At 36.0% G+C, this 17,369-nt stretch overlaps 1 protein-coding gene across 5 annotated transcripts in view; it reads left to right on the top strand.

Moving 5' to 3' along the window:
- LOC120477651 (protein phosphatase 3 catalytic subunit alpha) overlaps positions 1–17,369 on the top strand; it is a 145,985-nt gene that overhangs the window by 99,268 nt on the left and 29,348 nt on the right. For all 5 annotated transcript variants that reach the window (XM_089128326.1, XM_039669327.2, XM_089128336.1 and 2 more), the window contains one exon: positions 15,915–16,039. In XM_089128326.1, the coding sequence (XP_088984452.1) occupies positions 15,915–16,039 (125 nt within the window). The remainder of the gene's footprint in view (positions 1–15,914; positions 16,040–17,369) is intronic.

Here is a 17,369-nt window from a genome sequence, read left to right as displayed (position 1 = left end):
TGGCAATTGATGATGAAGAAAAGTTTCACGTCGCAATATTGGAATTTTTTCGATGTTAAACCATGAATGTGAGTCAGTGGATATCAAACAAGAATGTGCAAACTTTTTGAGAGAGTTATGCCATTGAAGAAGTCTCAAACCGTTGAATCTGCCGTTGAAGAAGTTTCAAAGTGAAAGTAAAAACTGACAAGCTTTCGGTGCATATTCTCTCAGATAGAACGAGAGATAAATCCTACTTCAACAAATGCTGATAACGGTAGCCTTTATAACTGTCTTCATTTATTTTCATAAAGCTACACTGTGTGATTTTTACCCCCATCTAGCGGTGAAAGGGTATATGATCATCCAGTGAATATTAGTTTCTGTTCCTCTCAATTCCGATATCGTTTTAACTCCTATGGTGGCCAATGTAGACCAAGATTAACATGTCTTCCAGTTCGACCTCGTCCATGAGTGTTAACTCAAATGTAAACGCGAAAGGCGAAGCTTGAATTAACGGGTATGTCCCTCTTTGGCTAATGTACTTTCAAGATGGAGGGGCAATATGGCGACCGACATTAGAACCCCTTACCCGTATGTATTTTCAATGGTGTATTATACACTCATGAGAATACTTTATTACTTGAACGAAGTAAGTATACATTAATGAGAACATATATTGTTGAAAGAACTAAGTGTTTTTAGCTAAGAATAAACTAAAATAGTTAAACAGTGTAGCTTTAATAGGGTTAGGGTTAGGATTAGGGTTAGGTCCAGCATTCTGATTGTGCAGGCTGGAAACAGGCACAGGCATAATATATATAGAGAGAAAAAAAGGTACAAATTTTGACCAATACTACTATTTTGTTTAGTAAATGTACTTTTGCAGATAAAATTGTATGACTCATATTAGATTAAATAGTAGTTGTTTAGGCAATATGTGATGCATTTCCCCTTAAAGCTAGCTAAACATTGGCTGACAGGGGTGGGGTGGGTTATTTTTAAAAGTGTTACAACTGTCTCCTTGCTAAGAATATAATTAAGAATTTTCTTGATTTTAAAATTTTTAAAAAATATCTAGGGCATGGAAAAGAAAGACTGACAGAGGTGTCTCTACCAGTGTTTTAAATACAGTGGTTTGCATGGAGCAATTTAACAACTCAAAACCAAAGAAGGTTTGGGTGAAATGCCCCCTGCAGTTTCTGGGCCCTTCAAGCCTGCACTCCACGGGTACCAGCATCATTCATCTGTCAGCACTGTGACTCTAATTAAGAATAGACGGACACTCACATGGACATTGACACGTTACTTTTTGTTAGACTTAAAGATGTATAAAGATGTTCTTTAATCTGGTACATTGTTGTGGTGTTTATTAAGTATACCGGTTTGTTTTGAAGAATAATTTACACGCACACACGCACACACACTCACACACACACACACACACACACACACACACACACACAAACACAAACAGACATAGTCGGACATAGTCTGTTATTAAGAGAGAGAGACATTGTTCTTTTATTTCAATAAATCTTTTTTTGAACAATATCGTATGGCATCCATTTTTACTTCTTTTGTCTATTGTTACAACTTACCCGAGCATGTGTTACAACCTACTCTGGTATTGGGGTAGGTTAACAAAGCACCTGTGTATTTGGACACCATGTATCCATGGTGCCCCCCACTGATTATTGCAGTGTTTGGACATATTATAGACTGTTAATCATTTTAATTATGGGCCTATAATTCATTGTATAATTGACCTAAATGTTTGAAAATAATTTGCAATGAGTAGCTAATCTATCGAATCTCGAATCCAGTGTGTCGGTTATGCAGTGATGCACTAATGATTTGTTATATCAGTTTTACGAATAAAAGTATGCATATACCTAATAATAATAATTGAATCCATACATTGAAAATGCTATATCCTTTTGATATCGATAGATGGTGCTTTTGACAATAAGCTTTGGCTTTACTCCTGAAGATTTCGCCATTATGCTGTTTTTGTAAAGAGGAAACAGAAACAATCCAGCTAGCCTATCTCTGTTGTTGTTTATTTTGGTTTCTTTTTGGTTTCTTTTTGATTTGTTCTACAAGTGTCACCATAACTAATATAATGGTATTGTTTATAGATTGTAATAATGGTTTATTGGAAATTAATAATATAATGAAAATTAAAAAAAAAAAAAATATTGAGAAATATCATACAGTATACATAAGGCAGAGGGTATGTTAACTGTACCAAACGGGATTATTTTCAACTGACTTAAAGTTTGTTTTATGACTCTCTAACCTTAATAAAGAACAATTGTAAAGCTGTTAAGACATCCGAGCAGTTGAAAAGGATACTTGATGTATTTTGTTTTTTTTAATTTTAAAAAGTGTTTATTTATGATTTTGTATTCCCTTATTATTACTTCAGTATAAAAAAAGAGAGAATATTGAACCCAAAACAAACTAACTTTACCACGCTCCGAGAGTCCCCTAGTGGTCGGAGAATTGATTTTGTTGTTTTGTTTTGGCTTGTTTCCCTTATGTTGTGGCTTGTATCTGTTATATTGTGGTTTGATTTCGTTATGTTGTGGCTTAATTCTGTTGTGTTATGAACTTACAGTATCTTTGCTTTTTAAATTTCGTTGTGTTGTGCACTGCTGGGCGAGGGTTAACAATATTCTCCTTTGTTGTAGAGGATGGGTCCTTCCATCTGGCTATTTTCATAAATATTTAATAATTTATCAAAAGTGTGAGAAGCCAATTTTTGTAGGTCAGATATTACCTTTGTCATCGGCTATATATATATATATATATATATATATATATATAATCTGGTTTACAAGCTTCCAGATTGTAAACACTACTATTAACTCCAGTCATATTTATGTTAGGAAGACACATTTATATGTATGATTTCCTCAGTATGGCTTGAGATAAGGATGGCTGCTAAGGAAACTATAAACACTGCCGCTAAGTCTATATTTATCAATTACATGTTCTTCCCAAATCACTCCTCCAGATTAGAAGTTAGAAAGGTGTTCTCTATTTCCCTCTGTTTAACAGAGTGGAGCCGCAGTGCATCTGGACTTTAAAGTGCCCTTTCACTGGACCTAACTGTTTTATCGCAGCGCTTGTGTACTTCTATTTGCTGACGCTGGTCATGTGTGTGTTGCGTTTAATGTACAATCTAGAACGGCTGTTTTGTTTTTGTTTTTTTACAAAAATATTCTAATCGCTTGATGAACTTAATGCCACTGTAGTCACTCTGACTATTTTTACGATGTATTTTAACTTTTCTGAGCTGACAAGTTTCCCTTAGAAGCCTACGGAGGAGTGATCCAGCTCTCAGATTTAATAAAAAAATATCTTAATTTGCGTTCTGAAGGTGAATGAAAGTCTTACGGGGTTGGAACAACATGAGGGTGTGTAATTACTGACAGAATTTTCATTTTGGGGTGAACTATCCCTTTAATTACCACAGTCGGCTGCTGCCACTCCCGCTCCTTTTGTTTTGTTGTTTGTTTATTTTCGATTAAGGTTACGTTTAATGCCCTCCTCATTCTTTCCTGAACTTGATTTTTTTTTAGTTAAATTCAAATTATTTTATTTCATTCTAAGGGCCTGTTTACACCTGGTCATTTCATGTGTTTTTACTGATCTGATTTGTTAAAACAGTTTCATTTCACACTTGCCCAAATAAATGTGTCTCCTCAAAACAAATATAATATGCAAATTTAATGGAGTTCCTGTCAACGAAAGCAAACACATATGAGCTGCATTTCATTTATCATCTGCTAAATTCAAGATCAAAGACCGCAATAGGAGAGAGAGCGGCAACAGCACTGGTAAGATCATTTAGTCTCACTACTTTTAATTAAGATGATTAATGAAGATGTTTTGAGCGTCTGCGATTTACTTTTTGTTTCTTTTGAAGAAAAGAGAGACACAGCACATACACATCTGCTGAAGAGAACACAACAATTTATCTGTGGTGATGCATGTTGCAGTAGCACCATCATATCAATAACATGTCAAATAGCCTATAACATGGTCTTACTCGTTTATTTTTTAACATTTTGGGAAAAGTATATTAATTTAGATATGTGGTTTAATCGCTGTCAAACGATTAATCGCGATTAATCGCATCCAAAATAAAAGTCTGTGTTTTCATAATATATGTGGGTGCACTGTGTATAATTATTTTATATATAAATACACACACATGCTTGTATATATTTAGGAAATATTTTCATGAATATAGATTCATATATAATTTATATTATATATAAATATCAATATTTTATATATAAATAATATTTTTTTCTTAAATATACATGCATGTGTGTGTGTTTATATATATACAAAATAATTATACACAGTGCACTCACATAATGTAAACACAAACTTTTATTTTGGATGTGATTAATCGCGATTAATCGTTTGACAGCCCTAGTGGTTTCAACAATCAGATGCATTTACACTTGCCTAGTTTCATCTGGAATGTGTCTCAGACCATCTCCTGAAGTGGTTTTAGTGATCAGAATTAAATCTGTCTCGAAAGTGTTTCGGAGGGCATTTACACCTGGTCTTTTCACGGCCGGATAGCTCTCCGATCACAGAAAACCCATGAAGTGACCAGGTAAACACAGTACCTAATAAAACAGCAACACGTGCTGAATTACTTCTCATACATCATTTTATCTGACAAAATAGATTGTGGGGTATAACGCAGCCTTGTTTTACTTTGGTCAAAATAGTCATACTAAAAATTATTTTAAGTGTGTTGAAAGTTATGTTATAACATTACTGTTTGTTCACTATCTGCCTGCTGTGAGACTTGTTGCATACTGCAGTAAGCTAGATCTATATTAGAATATCATATTAATAAATGCTGGATGACTTTTGTTGCTAAATGGCATCCAATTTATTTAAAATATATTGTATGGTTGAGAAAATGCTGTATTACTGTTACTACAAATTTTGCTATGTTTGCCATTTGACAAATATTGTTGTCTCTGAAGAATGGTACAGACATGCTTAAATCTAGAAAACAAGAGATTCAAACAATAAGACTAACAGTATATAAGTTGAGCAATATAACAATGGTTAGTTGTTATTTTTTGTTGTTTTTTTTTTTTTTTTGTTGTTGTTTTTTTTTCCAGACCTTTATCTGCTAATAAATCTGTCTAATAAAACACATAATATATAAATGCATCTTTGGTGTTTCCATGGTTTCTACGGAAATCAAAGGTTGTGCGGATATGACGCCATTGACAGACGCAATGACATGGGTCGTTAAACTGGTTAAAATAGCTGATTTCTCTGGATTTAACATTGACTACATTTACATGCAGCCAATTTTCGGGTTAAGGTCGCTATTCAGGTTTCTGAAACATTAGGAATAACCCGTTTACATGCGTGAGCGGCGAGAGTTTCTCCTGTATACATGGAATTGCAATATCCCGATGTAAACAGCGACGCGAGGTTAGCGTCTAGACGTACGGAAAACCTTAAGACGCAATATGCGTCATTTCCGATTCTTCTTCCTGTATCCAAAGACAACAACAACAGCAGTTAGGGGCAGATAGTGATCGCCTTTGTTTGCGCTTTGATGCTGGAAACGTTACTGAGCTCGCTCCATAAAGCCCCGTTCACACCGCCAGCGACACGCAGCGACAAAGCGACAAGATCCCATTCATTTCAATGGAGCGCTGGCGACATCCGGCGACACGAGCGACAGTGACCGTTGGCGACAGAATGTGGGCGTGTCAAGCGACAAAAGACAAACGACAAAAGTTGAGAATTTTCAACTTTATGCAAATGAGAAGCGATTTTCGCGAGCGACAACCAATAGGAAAGAAGACTTTCAGTGGAGCTCAGCTCACGTCACCGTCTCGAATGCAGTGCAGGCAAGACAGAAAGAAAGAGTTTGAGGACGATTTCACTGTTTTATATGATTTGACTGTAACCACATACATGGATAATAAAATGATGCATGGAAAAGAAACTGTCGACAGTGAGTTTAATTCATACATTTAACGTTATAGTTCGAGTGTTGTAATTATATGATGCACGTTAGCACTGCTGCAGTTCATTTTACAATTTCCCCTGCATTACATTGACTATTAGGGACAAGAAAATTGATTATTTGTCAAATTCGAATGACGTTTTTATAATTTGTGACAGTATGAGTGAGTTTAATTTGTTCATTGATCGATCGTTGATCTAGTAAATGATTTAATCCACTGAACACAGCTGTGGAGATATAAAAACACTCTCCCAACAGCACATGGTTTCTTTTTAGCCTTAAAAGTCATTTATTCCCAGTCAAATTAAAATTATATATCACTTGTGATGGTCTTTTGTATAGATATGGCCAAACGTGCAGTCTACCAATAACACAAGAGCGACAGCACTACGAACGCCCACAAGCGACATCACAGTACAGAGCCTAGCGACACAGAGCGACAAAATCGCTGGCGGTGTGAACGGGGCTTAAGTATGCTGTGCTGTGTCTCGCCATGTTTACTTCCGGTATACTAAAATCGGATTTTTGTATGCGTCGAGAAGCTTCTCTACTCAAAAGACCAAGATTCCTTGTGAATAGAACATGCGCAGAACACAAATCACTATGGGGATATGCGGATAAGCGTTTACATGACCAAAAATTTGGGTTTGAAAATGGGTACCCCAGGTATAATATCCCGGTTTTTAAAATCCGGGATATGAGCATATGTTTACATGGCCGTTCGCGACCGGGTTATTGCTAATATCCTGGTTTTGAACAAGTTATTGGCTACATGTAAACGTAGTCATTGTCATTAACATTTGAAATAATGTACGTTTACAAGTCAACTAAATATACTGTATAACACCATTTTAGTGTTTTTTTGGATATTTTAATCCAGAAATATTTCATATCAACAACATTGTTCATGAAATGATGTCATATTAACACTTACTGTGTCCTCGTAAACCAAATGGCTTAAAAACATACTAAACTGATTTTTTTTTTTTTTTTTTTTTTAATGCAGAACGTTTTCTGTGATGGAAAGGTTAGGGGATAAAAAACATTAATTAGCTAAGTATAAAAAAAATATTTATGCCTATGGAGAGGTGTGCAGGACCCCTGCGATGGCCTCATGTGGGCTAAAGCAAGTGGGTCTGTGTTGTGTAATGTGTTTCACCCACATTCTGGCCTGCTGATAGTTGTGCAGTCAGAACAATCTCTCCACTTCCCTCTCATGTACTCCCACTCCCTAATCTCATGTAGGATCTGGTTGTGACTCCTGCTTTGTATGTTAGTATGAGTGTGTGCACTTAACTCTGCCTTGACAATGTGTATTACACAAACTGCAGTACTTTGATAATATGTGCATTTCAGGACCAATCTTTTTCATTGGTTTTTCTTAATTGTAATATGTTTGGCGCTTGTGCTTTCATGCTATCCCTTAACATTATACTTTTACCAGACTAATACAAGGATGCATATCTATCCTTTTATGGCTTTTCTTTCCTTTAACCAGACAAAGCAACACAGGGTGAAACATTGATCGGATATCACCTCTGCCATGGGATGAATATCACTTTTTATCTGTCCAAAACATCTCATTTACAGCTGGACATTTCAGTCTTTTTGAGTGAGTTTATAGACAAGCTCTTTTTGTACTATCCATGCACTCTTATATAAAGCATTATAAAAAAATCAAACTCAACTGTTGCCTTTCTAAAACAGCAGTACAGAGATAATGTAAAGCATGAATGCAAAAAGTTGCACTGCTCAGGCAAACTTCATTGGTTGGCCGTTTCCATGCCAATAAGCAATGTTTCCATGGTGATGGTAACCACTGGTTTGACTGCTATTGGTTAAGAGATCAAACATTGTGAGTGAAGTAATGTAGGTTTTGACCTTGCAGTGTATACATGAGAGAAAGTAAGAATTTGAGGATGTTGGTTTGGAAAAACAACATTTATTCTCAGAACTTATTATGTTAAAGTCATTGTCAATAACTATTGACAATATAAATATTTCAATGAACGGTTTTCTGCTAAGATTATACCCTATATACAGTAAAAATTATTTTTTAACAAAAATATCAAATATTTGTTTTACAAATGCATTAGTTATATTTACATTTCAGACACTGTTCCTTTACGCATGTACTTATGCGCAAACAATGCTAAACTTTTTGTTACTTCTGAAAAATTGACAATTTATTTTTTTTATTGGTAGAAATTTGATGATAGTCATTCTCCTGTGAATGACTACACCTTAAAAAAATTTCACTGAATTTTATTCAGATGTGCGAGTCACAATTTGCTGATATCCAGCCTCTTTAAAGAGTCTTTAGGACATGTTTAAGGACAGCTAGTCTGAGGAAGGCAGATTCACAACAGATAATATTGTCTCTGGAGTCTCATAAGTCTGCCTAATTGCTTCCTGCCACAATCTCTTCAACAGATGCTAATTGGTCGATTCCACAAGACATTTGACTGTTCTACTCTCCTGGTCTCAGGGGAAAGCAACACACATACACAGACATTTGCTTGTGTGCAGACAAATACATTTGTGGATTAAAGTTTAAAAATCTAACAAGTGTCCAATTTGTTTTCAAATGACAGCATATGTCATGGAGCTGACGGCGGAGGTCTCTAGAGCCCCATTTAATTTTTTTTCTATCATTATTCAGATATAAAAATGTATAGAAAACATTGGGCCTCATTCACTAAGCATGCATTCGCACAAAGTTGTGCTTGAAATGTGCATACAAACAATTTTAAGAACAAATCACGATTCATGTTTATTTATGGATGAAACATGGATAATGATAATTTAACATAATCAGACAAATAATACAATATGATAGTTTTGATTCATTTATTATAAAGACATTAAAGATGTTTTCCATAACTTTTTTGGGTTACAAAATTATTATAAATTCCAGCAAGTACATAACCAGCCAGTGTTCAAAACTATCTGCTTGCCTCAGCTCGATTCAAAGCGGTAATCTTGTAAAAATGTTTTTTTTTAATTCCAGTCGTACTGGTGGATTTCCGCAAGAAATTCAAGCATTTCTTTGTGTCATTACAGCACATCTGTACACATAAAGACGGAGTTGGCTAGTAGGCTACAGTATATTGCGTGTGAGGATGGTGGATGTGGAGATTTATAGCCTTTTCTCACAGAACTTGATATAATTAAAGTTAGCAATTTGATGGCGGATCCAGAAAGGTTCGAACGATCAGTGACAACTGGGAGATTCACCCGTTGTAAAATGCAAAAGACTTTGAACTTCAGATTGGCTACAGAAAAAAAAAAGAGTTTAGCCATGCGAAAACGAGGATAAATATCGGAAGGACATTAAATGTAGTCATGCAATGCTGAGGTTGTTAACATTAACAATTTGAGAACAAAGTATAATTTGCACTGTTTGACGTGATATGATAAGCAATCATTAGATTTAATCAGCATGATTTACTGCAATGTTTTTTTTCCCCTTAGTTGGTCAGAACAAAAGTAGATGTTACTTACTTGTTCAGATGAAAATTCACCATTTTCCAGTGAAAATTCTTATGTTGGTCATACTTCCAAAAAGTAGAATCTGTGATTCTGAATGACAGTTTCCACACTGGCGCGTGACTGACAGCCACACATTCTCCTCAAAACATTGTATTCATCCGTGCTGTGCCATGCCGAGGCACAACCCACGTAAAGTTGATAATTCTGAGAAGAACTGCATTTGCAGATTTCGAACAGATATTGCGACACAGAGGAAAAACTATGGACTGCAGCTTTAAGCAACTGTTATCATATGCCTTATGTTAATGTAGATATGAAAAGAGTTAAAAGCACAGTCAGAATTTGTAACTTTTCTCTAAGTTCATTTTACTTAACAACCAAAAAAAAAGCAAATGCAACCACCCAGGCATAGCGTAATCGTGCAACTTGCTAAAAAACAACAACCCAAACCTTAAAGGGTTAGTTCACCCAAAAATGAAAATATAGGGTGTATTCACACCAGGAAAGTCCGATAGTTCACTTGCTTTGGTCCGGACCAAATAAATTATTTTATTTTATTTTTTTTTGGTACAGTTCGCTTTCACACTGCTCTTTTTGCAAGTGAACCAAAATTTGTAAACCAAACCACACGTGTGCTAAGGTCGTTCATTCATTGGACAAGGATTCTCAAGGGAAATCAGGAAGTGCAAAAAAGACTCAGCATGGAGATATTTCCATATATTTCATACTGCAATATTTGTTCTTTTACTAATTTTGTGTTAATTCTGTACAAACGCAATATGAAGAAACTAATGAGTATCATATGATACAATGTCATCTATACGAAGTTGTAATTTGGATTTTGAGAAGACGACGAGTGTAACGTTTGAGTGGCTCTATAAACGCGGGGAAATACAACAACTCTCGTCTCTCGTGCATCTTTTCATTCGACCACCTTCTGTTTGTTTTTTTTTATCTCTGGGCAACATCTCAACTTTGCGTTACAAGTGGCACTGCACAGAAGACGGAGAAGGTATAAAGTTTTCATTCATAGAGAGGGGCTGTTCACTCATTCAAATAATGAGATTCTTATTGTGTACTAACAAGTGCTGTCAATGTTAATGCTTGTGATTAAGTTTGTCCAGTTTAACGTAAATTAACGCATCATCATCCTTGTATTGTAACTATCCTTACATTAATAATAATAATAATTCATTACATTTATATAGAATTTTTCTCGGCACTCGCTTTAAGGGGGAAACTCGTCAACCACCACCAAAAGGTGGTGAACTGCAAATGCTTTATGAACTGCAAATGATATTTTTTTTGCATCTTTGCGCGATTAGACATTCACACACGACGTGCAGAAAGACGCGCAATATTCTCTTTCGACGCAGTGCTTTCTTGCAATTGGGTCGGTTCATGTTCACACCGTAAACGAACCGTACCAGAGTTCGTTTGGAACCGTACCGAGACCACCTCTTCAGCTGGGTCTCAGTTCGGTTGTTTGGTCCGCACCCGAGTTCGATTGCTGTATTCACACCTGCCCAAATGGTCCGCACCAAGGGGGCAAACGAACTAGAGTTCGATTCAATCGAACCAAACAAGGCAGGTGTGAATACACCCTAAGTCATTAATTACTCACCCCCAAGCTGTACCAACCCCGTAAGACCTTCGTTCATCTTCGGAACACAAATGAAGATATTTTTGATTAAATTTGAGAGCTGGATCACTCCTCCATAGACTTCCTAAGGGACTAGCACTTGACGGCCCATAAAGTCATTAAAGAAAATGTTTAAATATTCCATGTGCCTACAGCGGCTTAATTATAAGTTTATCAAGCCGTTATAAAGACGTAATAAAGACGTTATTTATGTTTGTTTTTTTTTCGCACAAAAAGTTTTCTCGTCGCTTGATAAACTTATAATTGAGCCGCTGTAGGCACATGGAATATTTAAACCTTTTCTTTAATGACTTTATGGGCCGTCAAGTGCTAGTCCCTTAGGAAGTCTATGGAGGAGTGATCCAACTCTCAAATTTAATCAAAAATATCTTCATTTGTGTTCCGAAGATGAATGAAGGTCTTACATGGCTGGTACAGCATGGAGGTGAGTAATTAATGACTTAATTTTCATTTTTGGGTGAACTAACCCTTTAAATGGTTAGTTCCCCCAAAATTGAAATTTCTGTAAGTAATCATCTTAATTTGTGTTCCGAAGATGAACAAAAGTCTTAAGGGGTTGAATAATTACTGAAAGAATTTTCGTTTTCGGGTGAGCTAACCTTTTAAACTTCTAGGTAACAACATTCTAATATTGCATAACAACACTAAATAACCCTATTTTTTTGTCATACAAACCATGCCTCACCACACATTTTTGACTGACTGAAGAACTGTCCCACATAAGGTTAACCATACTGTCCCACTTTTCAGACCCACACAAGAGGAACAGTAGGAAATTTGATTAAAATATGTAGTCTAGACACAAAGTTTTCACTCTTTTTTGATGGACAAACATTTCATAAGCACGTTAGGCCAAAACATAGCAGGTTTGTTTTGTGTATACTCTTCAATAATTAATGTATACTCCTTAATATCAAGTTTATCAAAACTCTATGACCAGGTGGTCTTCACACAATTTGCTTCCTTTTTGATGATTGCTCCATCCTCATTTAGGACTTGACATTTGTGAGGTTGTGGGATTTGTTCACATGACACCACAGCTTTGGCTAACCCATAGTTCCACTGGCATTCATGTATTTGTAGATCAACACTAGATCTTAGGTGTCCCACATTAGGCAGTGTCCCACTTTAGGGCAATTCACCCTACTTTTTTTTTTCTTGATCAGTGTAGATTATCTATACCTCACTAACATTTTGGAGAGAGTTTTCCCGTGTGACTGTCGTAACTGATGTGTAATGTGGTACTGTCGCGTAGAGTGTAGTGTAAGTGCAACATTATTTTTAAACATGATAGATCATTTACCTTTTAGCACCAATTACCAGACATTTAATTCCCAAACTGCCGTGATACATACAACAATCAACATAATAATAAAAAAAAATGCACATGTTGCATAAATATGAACATGCTTTTAGCTCCACTCACTGGCTATTTCATTTAGTGTCGGCAATCAAAATCTGGAGTATCCCTAAAATACTCCATTCAGTTTCATTTCAGTTTATCTGTTAATTCTGGCAATCATGTCAAAATCACACAGTTTTACTGCTGAGAAGAACAGTTGTAACATGTCACCCAGCAACTGGTTATTCTAAGAAGAGGTGGTGATTACATTTTGGTGATATGGTGGATAGACTTTTTTTTTTTTAAGAATATTCCAACACAGAGTAGAAGACTCAATATATTCCAACCCCTGTAAACTACAGCTAATGTAGTAGTGGTGCTTGTTGGGGGGGGGGGGGGGGGGAATTGATGATGATCTTGGTAAACATATCATAATTGATAACTCTGTTTGTATGAGTTGCCAAAAAGGCCTACATAAGCTCTCAGCTCTCATTGCAGTAGCATGAAATACTTAAAATGCAAGATCCCTAGTGAATGAGTCGTGAATTTGCATGCTCAAGCAAATGACATTAAGCATAATTGAGGAGCACTCTTTATAAAATGCATTACATTCAATGAATACGAAATAAAGAAGGCATGACTAATATTGGCATGTAAACAAAATGACTGGCCCTAGTGTAATCAGGATAGCACAAAGTGTCGATGGAGCCAGTTTATGGAGACTGAGATCTAGTAATTTGATATGGATATTTTTATATGAAGAGTGAAAATACTGATTGGTAGAGACAGTGTGAAGGCGAAAGACGGTTTTCTTAATAACATTTGCATGCTCCTCAGTTACCATGGAGAAATGATATCTCAGTGTCTCTCCATGACAGTACGTTACCTCAGTCACAGTGATGTGCGGCTGTTGCACGCTACTCTCTTGAGGCTGATTTCACATGTGTAATTTTGTAAGCATAAATTATTGCCGTTGAAGAATACCAACAAATCAGACTGTATATTAGCTATCTTAAAGCAACAATTGACTCAACAAGTATTTTGTTTTAAATTTTGCCTTTTTGATCTCAGAATATAAAACATTTCCTTTTAGTTCACTTGGCATGGGTGTTGTTTAAACTTGTTTTTGATGCAAAGAGAAAAAAAAAAATATTTTTAAATTGTCATCCTTTTAACTAACAAAAGTAATACTCTAATTGAAACCAGATGATGTCATTTTATGTTTACTTTTCATTATCATGTGTTTTATACGGAAGCCCTGAACCGCAACCTAAAAAAAAAAATCAGTAAAAAAAAAAAAAAATCTGTAAAAAAATAAATAAAAAATCTGTAAAAAAAAAAAATGTAGCATTTCGAGATTAAAGTCGGAATGTTTCGAGATTAAAGTCGAAATGTTTCAAGATTAAAGTCGAAATGTTTCGAGATTAAAGTCGGAATGTTTCGAGATTAAAGTCGAAATGTTTCGAGATTAAAGTCGAAACATTGTGCATTCATAACAGTGCGCGTCCACTGGCTCAGAGCGCGCGCGTGTGCGTGTGAAGTCGAACTGCCATGGATAAACCCAAAATAGTAGCTTTTTACTTTTATCTGAATTACTTATCTTACTTTATCGTTATAAAATATAATACGCCGGAATAGACTTTAGCCTATAGGAAAACCAACACGGAAAACACTTTTCAGACTGGATGGAGAAATCCAGCTTTATGAATGAATGAATAGGGCATTTATATAGCGCTTTCATATATGCCTACACTCAAAGTGCTTTACAATCATATTAGAGAATCTCTCCTCAACCATAAGTGGTTATTAAATCTTAGGAAATCACAGGATCCGGCCAAATGATTGGATACAGAATGATGCACTTAAAATGTATCCAGGGCTTATTTACGTTGAAGAGGGAGACCGAACAGTTACTGTTGTGTTCTCGACCCAGATAGTGTTGACTAGACGAGCACGAAAACACCTCAGAAACACTGCCACTAGCACGTGTGACGTGTGTAGAATTTTGTTGAAAGCCCAGATAAAAGTAAAAAGCTACTATTTTGTGTTTATCCATGGCAGTTCGACTTCACACACACACGCGCGCTCTCTGAGCCAGTGGACGCGCGCTGTTATGAATGCACAATGTTTCGACTTTAATCTCGAAACATTTCGACTTTAATCTCGAAACATTCCGACTTTAATCTCGAAACATTCCGACTTTAATCTCGAAACATTCCGACTTTAATCTCGAAACATTCCGACTTTAATCTCGAAACATTTCGACTTTAATATTGAAACATTTCGACTTTAATCTCGAAACATTTCGACTTTAATCTCGAAATGCTAGATTTTTTTTTTTTTTTTACAGATTTTTTTTTTTTTTTTTTTACAGATTTTTTTTTTTTTACAGATTTTTTTTTTTTTTTTTAGGTTGCGGTTCAGGGCTTCTGTAGTTTTATATTGCTTGGGATGACATAGTTTTTAATAAAACATCGCATAAACTGTATTATTGTTTGAATCAAGATTACAAGATCTCTTCGCCCATTTTATGACAGGAAAATACGTAACTCCTCATTTATTTACTTTACTCATACAGTTTTTGTTTTATAATCCTCCATGTGGCAATTGTTAATACTAATAATAATTGTTTAATATTTTTATTTATTAACTTTTTATACTTTTAAATATTTAGATAAAACCTATTTTAAAAACAAACACTGTAAAATAAATCCTCTTTTCGGTGCTTTGGACAGGTGCATAGCAGATCTGTTTTTATATAGTGAGAGTGGTCTGGAGGGTGGAAAGGCACACAAACACAGCCACTGCTGGCTTAGATGAAGTGTTATTGCCTTGCTTCAGGGCAGAGCAGCAGTGGTCAAAGCTAGGTCCCCAGGAGGGATTTAAACTTTCTTTTTTTTTTTTTTCTGTGTTTCCAGAGTTCACACCAGCCAGCCTTTCTCCTCTCTCCACCTGCTCTATTAGGATGTCAAAACTATGTTACTGAATATATTACCAGGGGCCAGCACACATGTTTTTACACAAAGCTGTCTTTCAGCCCACACAGTAGATATTTATTTATTATTCATGCAACAGGGGCCAGGTGACGCATTTTATTTAAAAAGCCTGAAGCAGTGTTGTTCAGACAGGATGGATGTCTACTGTGCCTGTTCTTGACACGGGAAGAAAATGTTTTGTAATGTGCACAGTACTGTAAGGGTTGGTGGTTTTGTGCACAAATCTTTATTATGTGTTATCAACTAATGTTTTATTCATGGTGTCTGTCAGCTAATGTAAGTACTGTACTAACGTAGAGACACTTCACAACACGTGGATAATTGAGTCCGACTCAGCACAGCACTAATAATGATGATGAAATAACTAATAGAAATGCACAGAGAATAACTGTTTGTGTATGTCTCCTCTAGTTTGTGGAGACATTCATGGGCAGTTCTTTGACTTGATGAAGCTCTTTGAAGTAGGAGGGTCTCCAGCCAGCACACGGTACCTTTTTCTGGGTGATTATGTGGACAGAGGATATTTCAGTATTGAAGTAAGTCACTGCTATTATCTTAACACTAAATAATGCACTTCATACATTCTATTAATTTTTAAAAATTAAACAAAAAACACTAGCCGCGTTTCCACTGCCGGGCTAGGGCTGGGCCAGAGCTAACAGCGAGCCGGGCCGAGCTAGTGGCCTCGGGCCTCAAGCACCGGGCTTGCGTTTCCACTGCCGGGCCAGTAGCCCCACAGCGCTGCCCCAGACCCCACCCCTAACACGCCTTTCTGGATCAAACGTCATAAAACCCAACCCATTTCAGCGGGTATTATGAATTAATTTATTTTTTAAATTAGGAAGATAGCATTAACTCACCTGCCGTAGTGGCTGCAATAGTGTCCCGAGACCAGTACAGGCGATTCTCCATTTCAAGCAGCGATTTTTTGCGCGATATAACAAGTAGGGCTGCGGGCACGTTTTCAAGTTATTCATTAATCGTTAACCGATGCCCATCGGTTAATACTCGGTGCATAGTGTGCGCGCCGCAACCTCGAGATACAGAGTAAATTTTTAACACCTTTAATAGCCTAACTGATTGGACCCCATTTGAAACGAAATTAATTTATAGAAATAAAACGCAGCAAGTAGCCTACGGAGCAGTTAAAGCCGCATTTCCATCACCCTTCAAACTGAAATTGCCAATTGAAAATAAGCAAAACGTCCATTTCACAAAAACTCAGTGTCTGCAAATAATAATAATAATAACCATCATCATCATTATTGTAACATTTTATTAGGCTGCATATGTAGAAGACGCCTTTATCCAAAAAAGGAACAGAGCACAAATAAACACAATATTTTTGACAAATATCAGCGCATATCCAGTGTGTGTGGAGCACGCACTGATGGCTGCGAGACGCCCATGTGAACAGTTTCATTGCATTTCTTTTAGTGGAAACAACTTAAAATACTCTTTAATTTCTGGTCATACAGAAAATAATAATACATTATTCGCAAATACATTTATTTATAACAAGAAAACGTTGTGCTTTAATTAGGCTAATCAAGGCGCGCTTCATGATCTCCTTGAACTGAAGCGCGAGACCTGAAACAGCCACCGCATTCGAGTTTGTTCGTTTTAATTTGGACATTTAAAGCTTTAGTCTACAGGGGTTATATCCTTTGTAGATTAAAGCTTTAAATGTCCAATTTAAAACGAACAAATTCGAATCGAAAGCCACTATCTTCTATGTTTGCTTAATTTCTCTCTAAATGTGCATCCGGAGATGGAGATATGTTTTTAGCCGAAAATCATTTAGAAAACAATAGTTTATTAATAAACAATTAATGCCTCGTTATTTTATATTATTTTATTATCAGA

The sequence above is a fragment of the Pimephales promelas genome, chromosome 1 (genome assembly GCF_988280905.1).
Source record: "Pimephales promelas chromosome 1, fPimPro1.hap1.1, whole genome shotgun sequence".
Lineage (NCBI taxonomy): Eukaryota > Metazoa > Chordata > Actinopteri > Cypriniformes > Leuciscidae > Pimephales > Pimephales promelas.
Note: the sequence above shows the minus strand (reverse complement) of the source record. Positions and strands in the feature narration are given on the sequence as shown.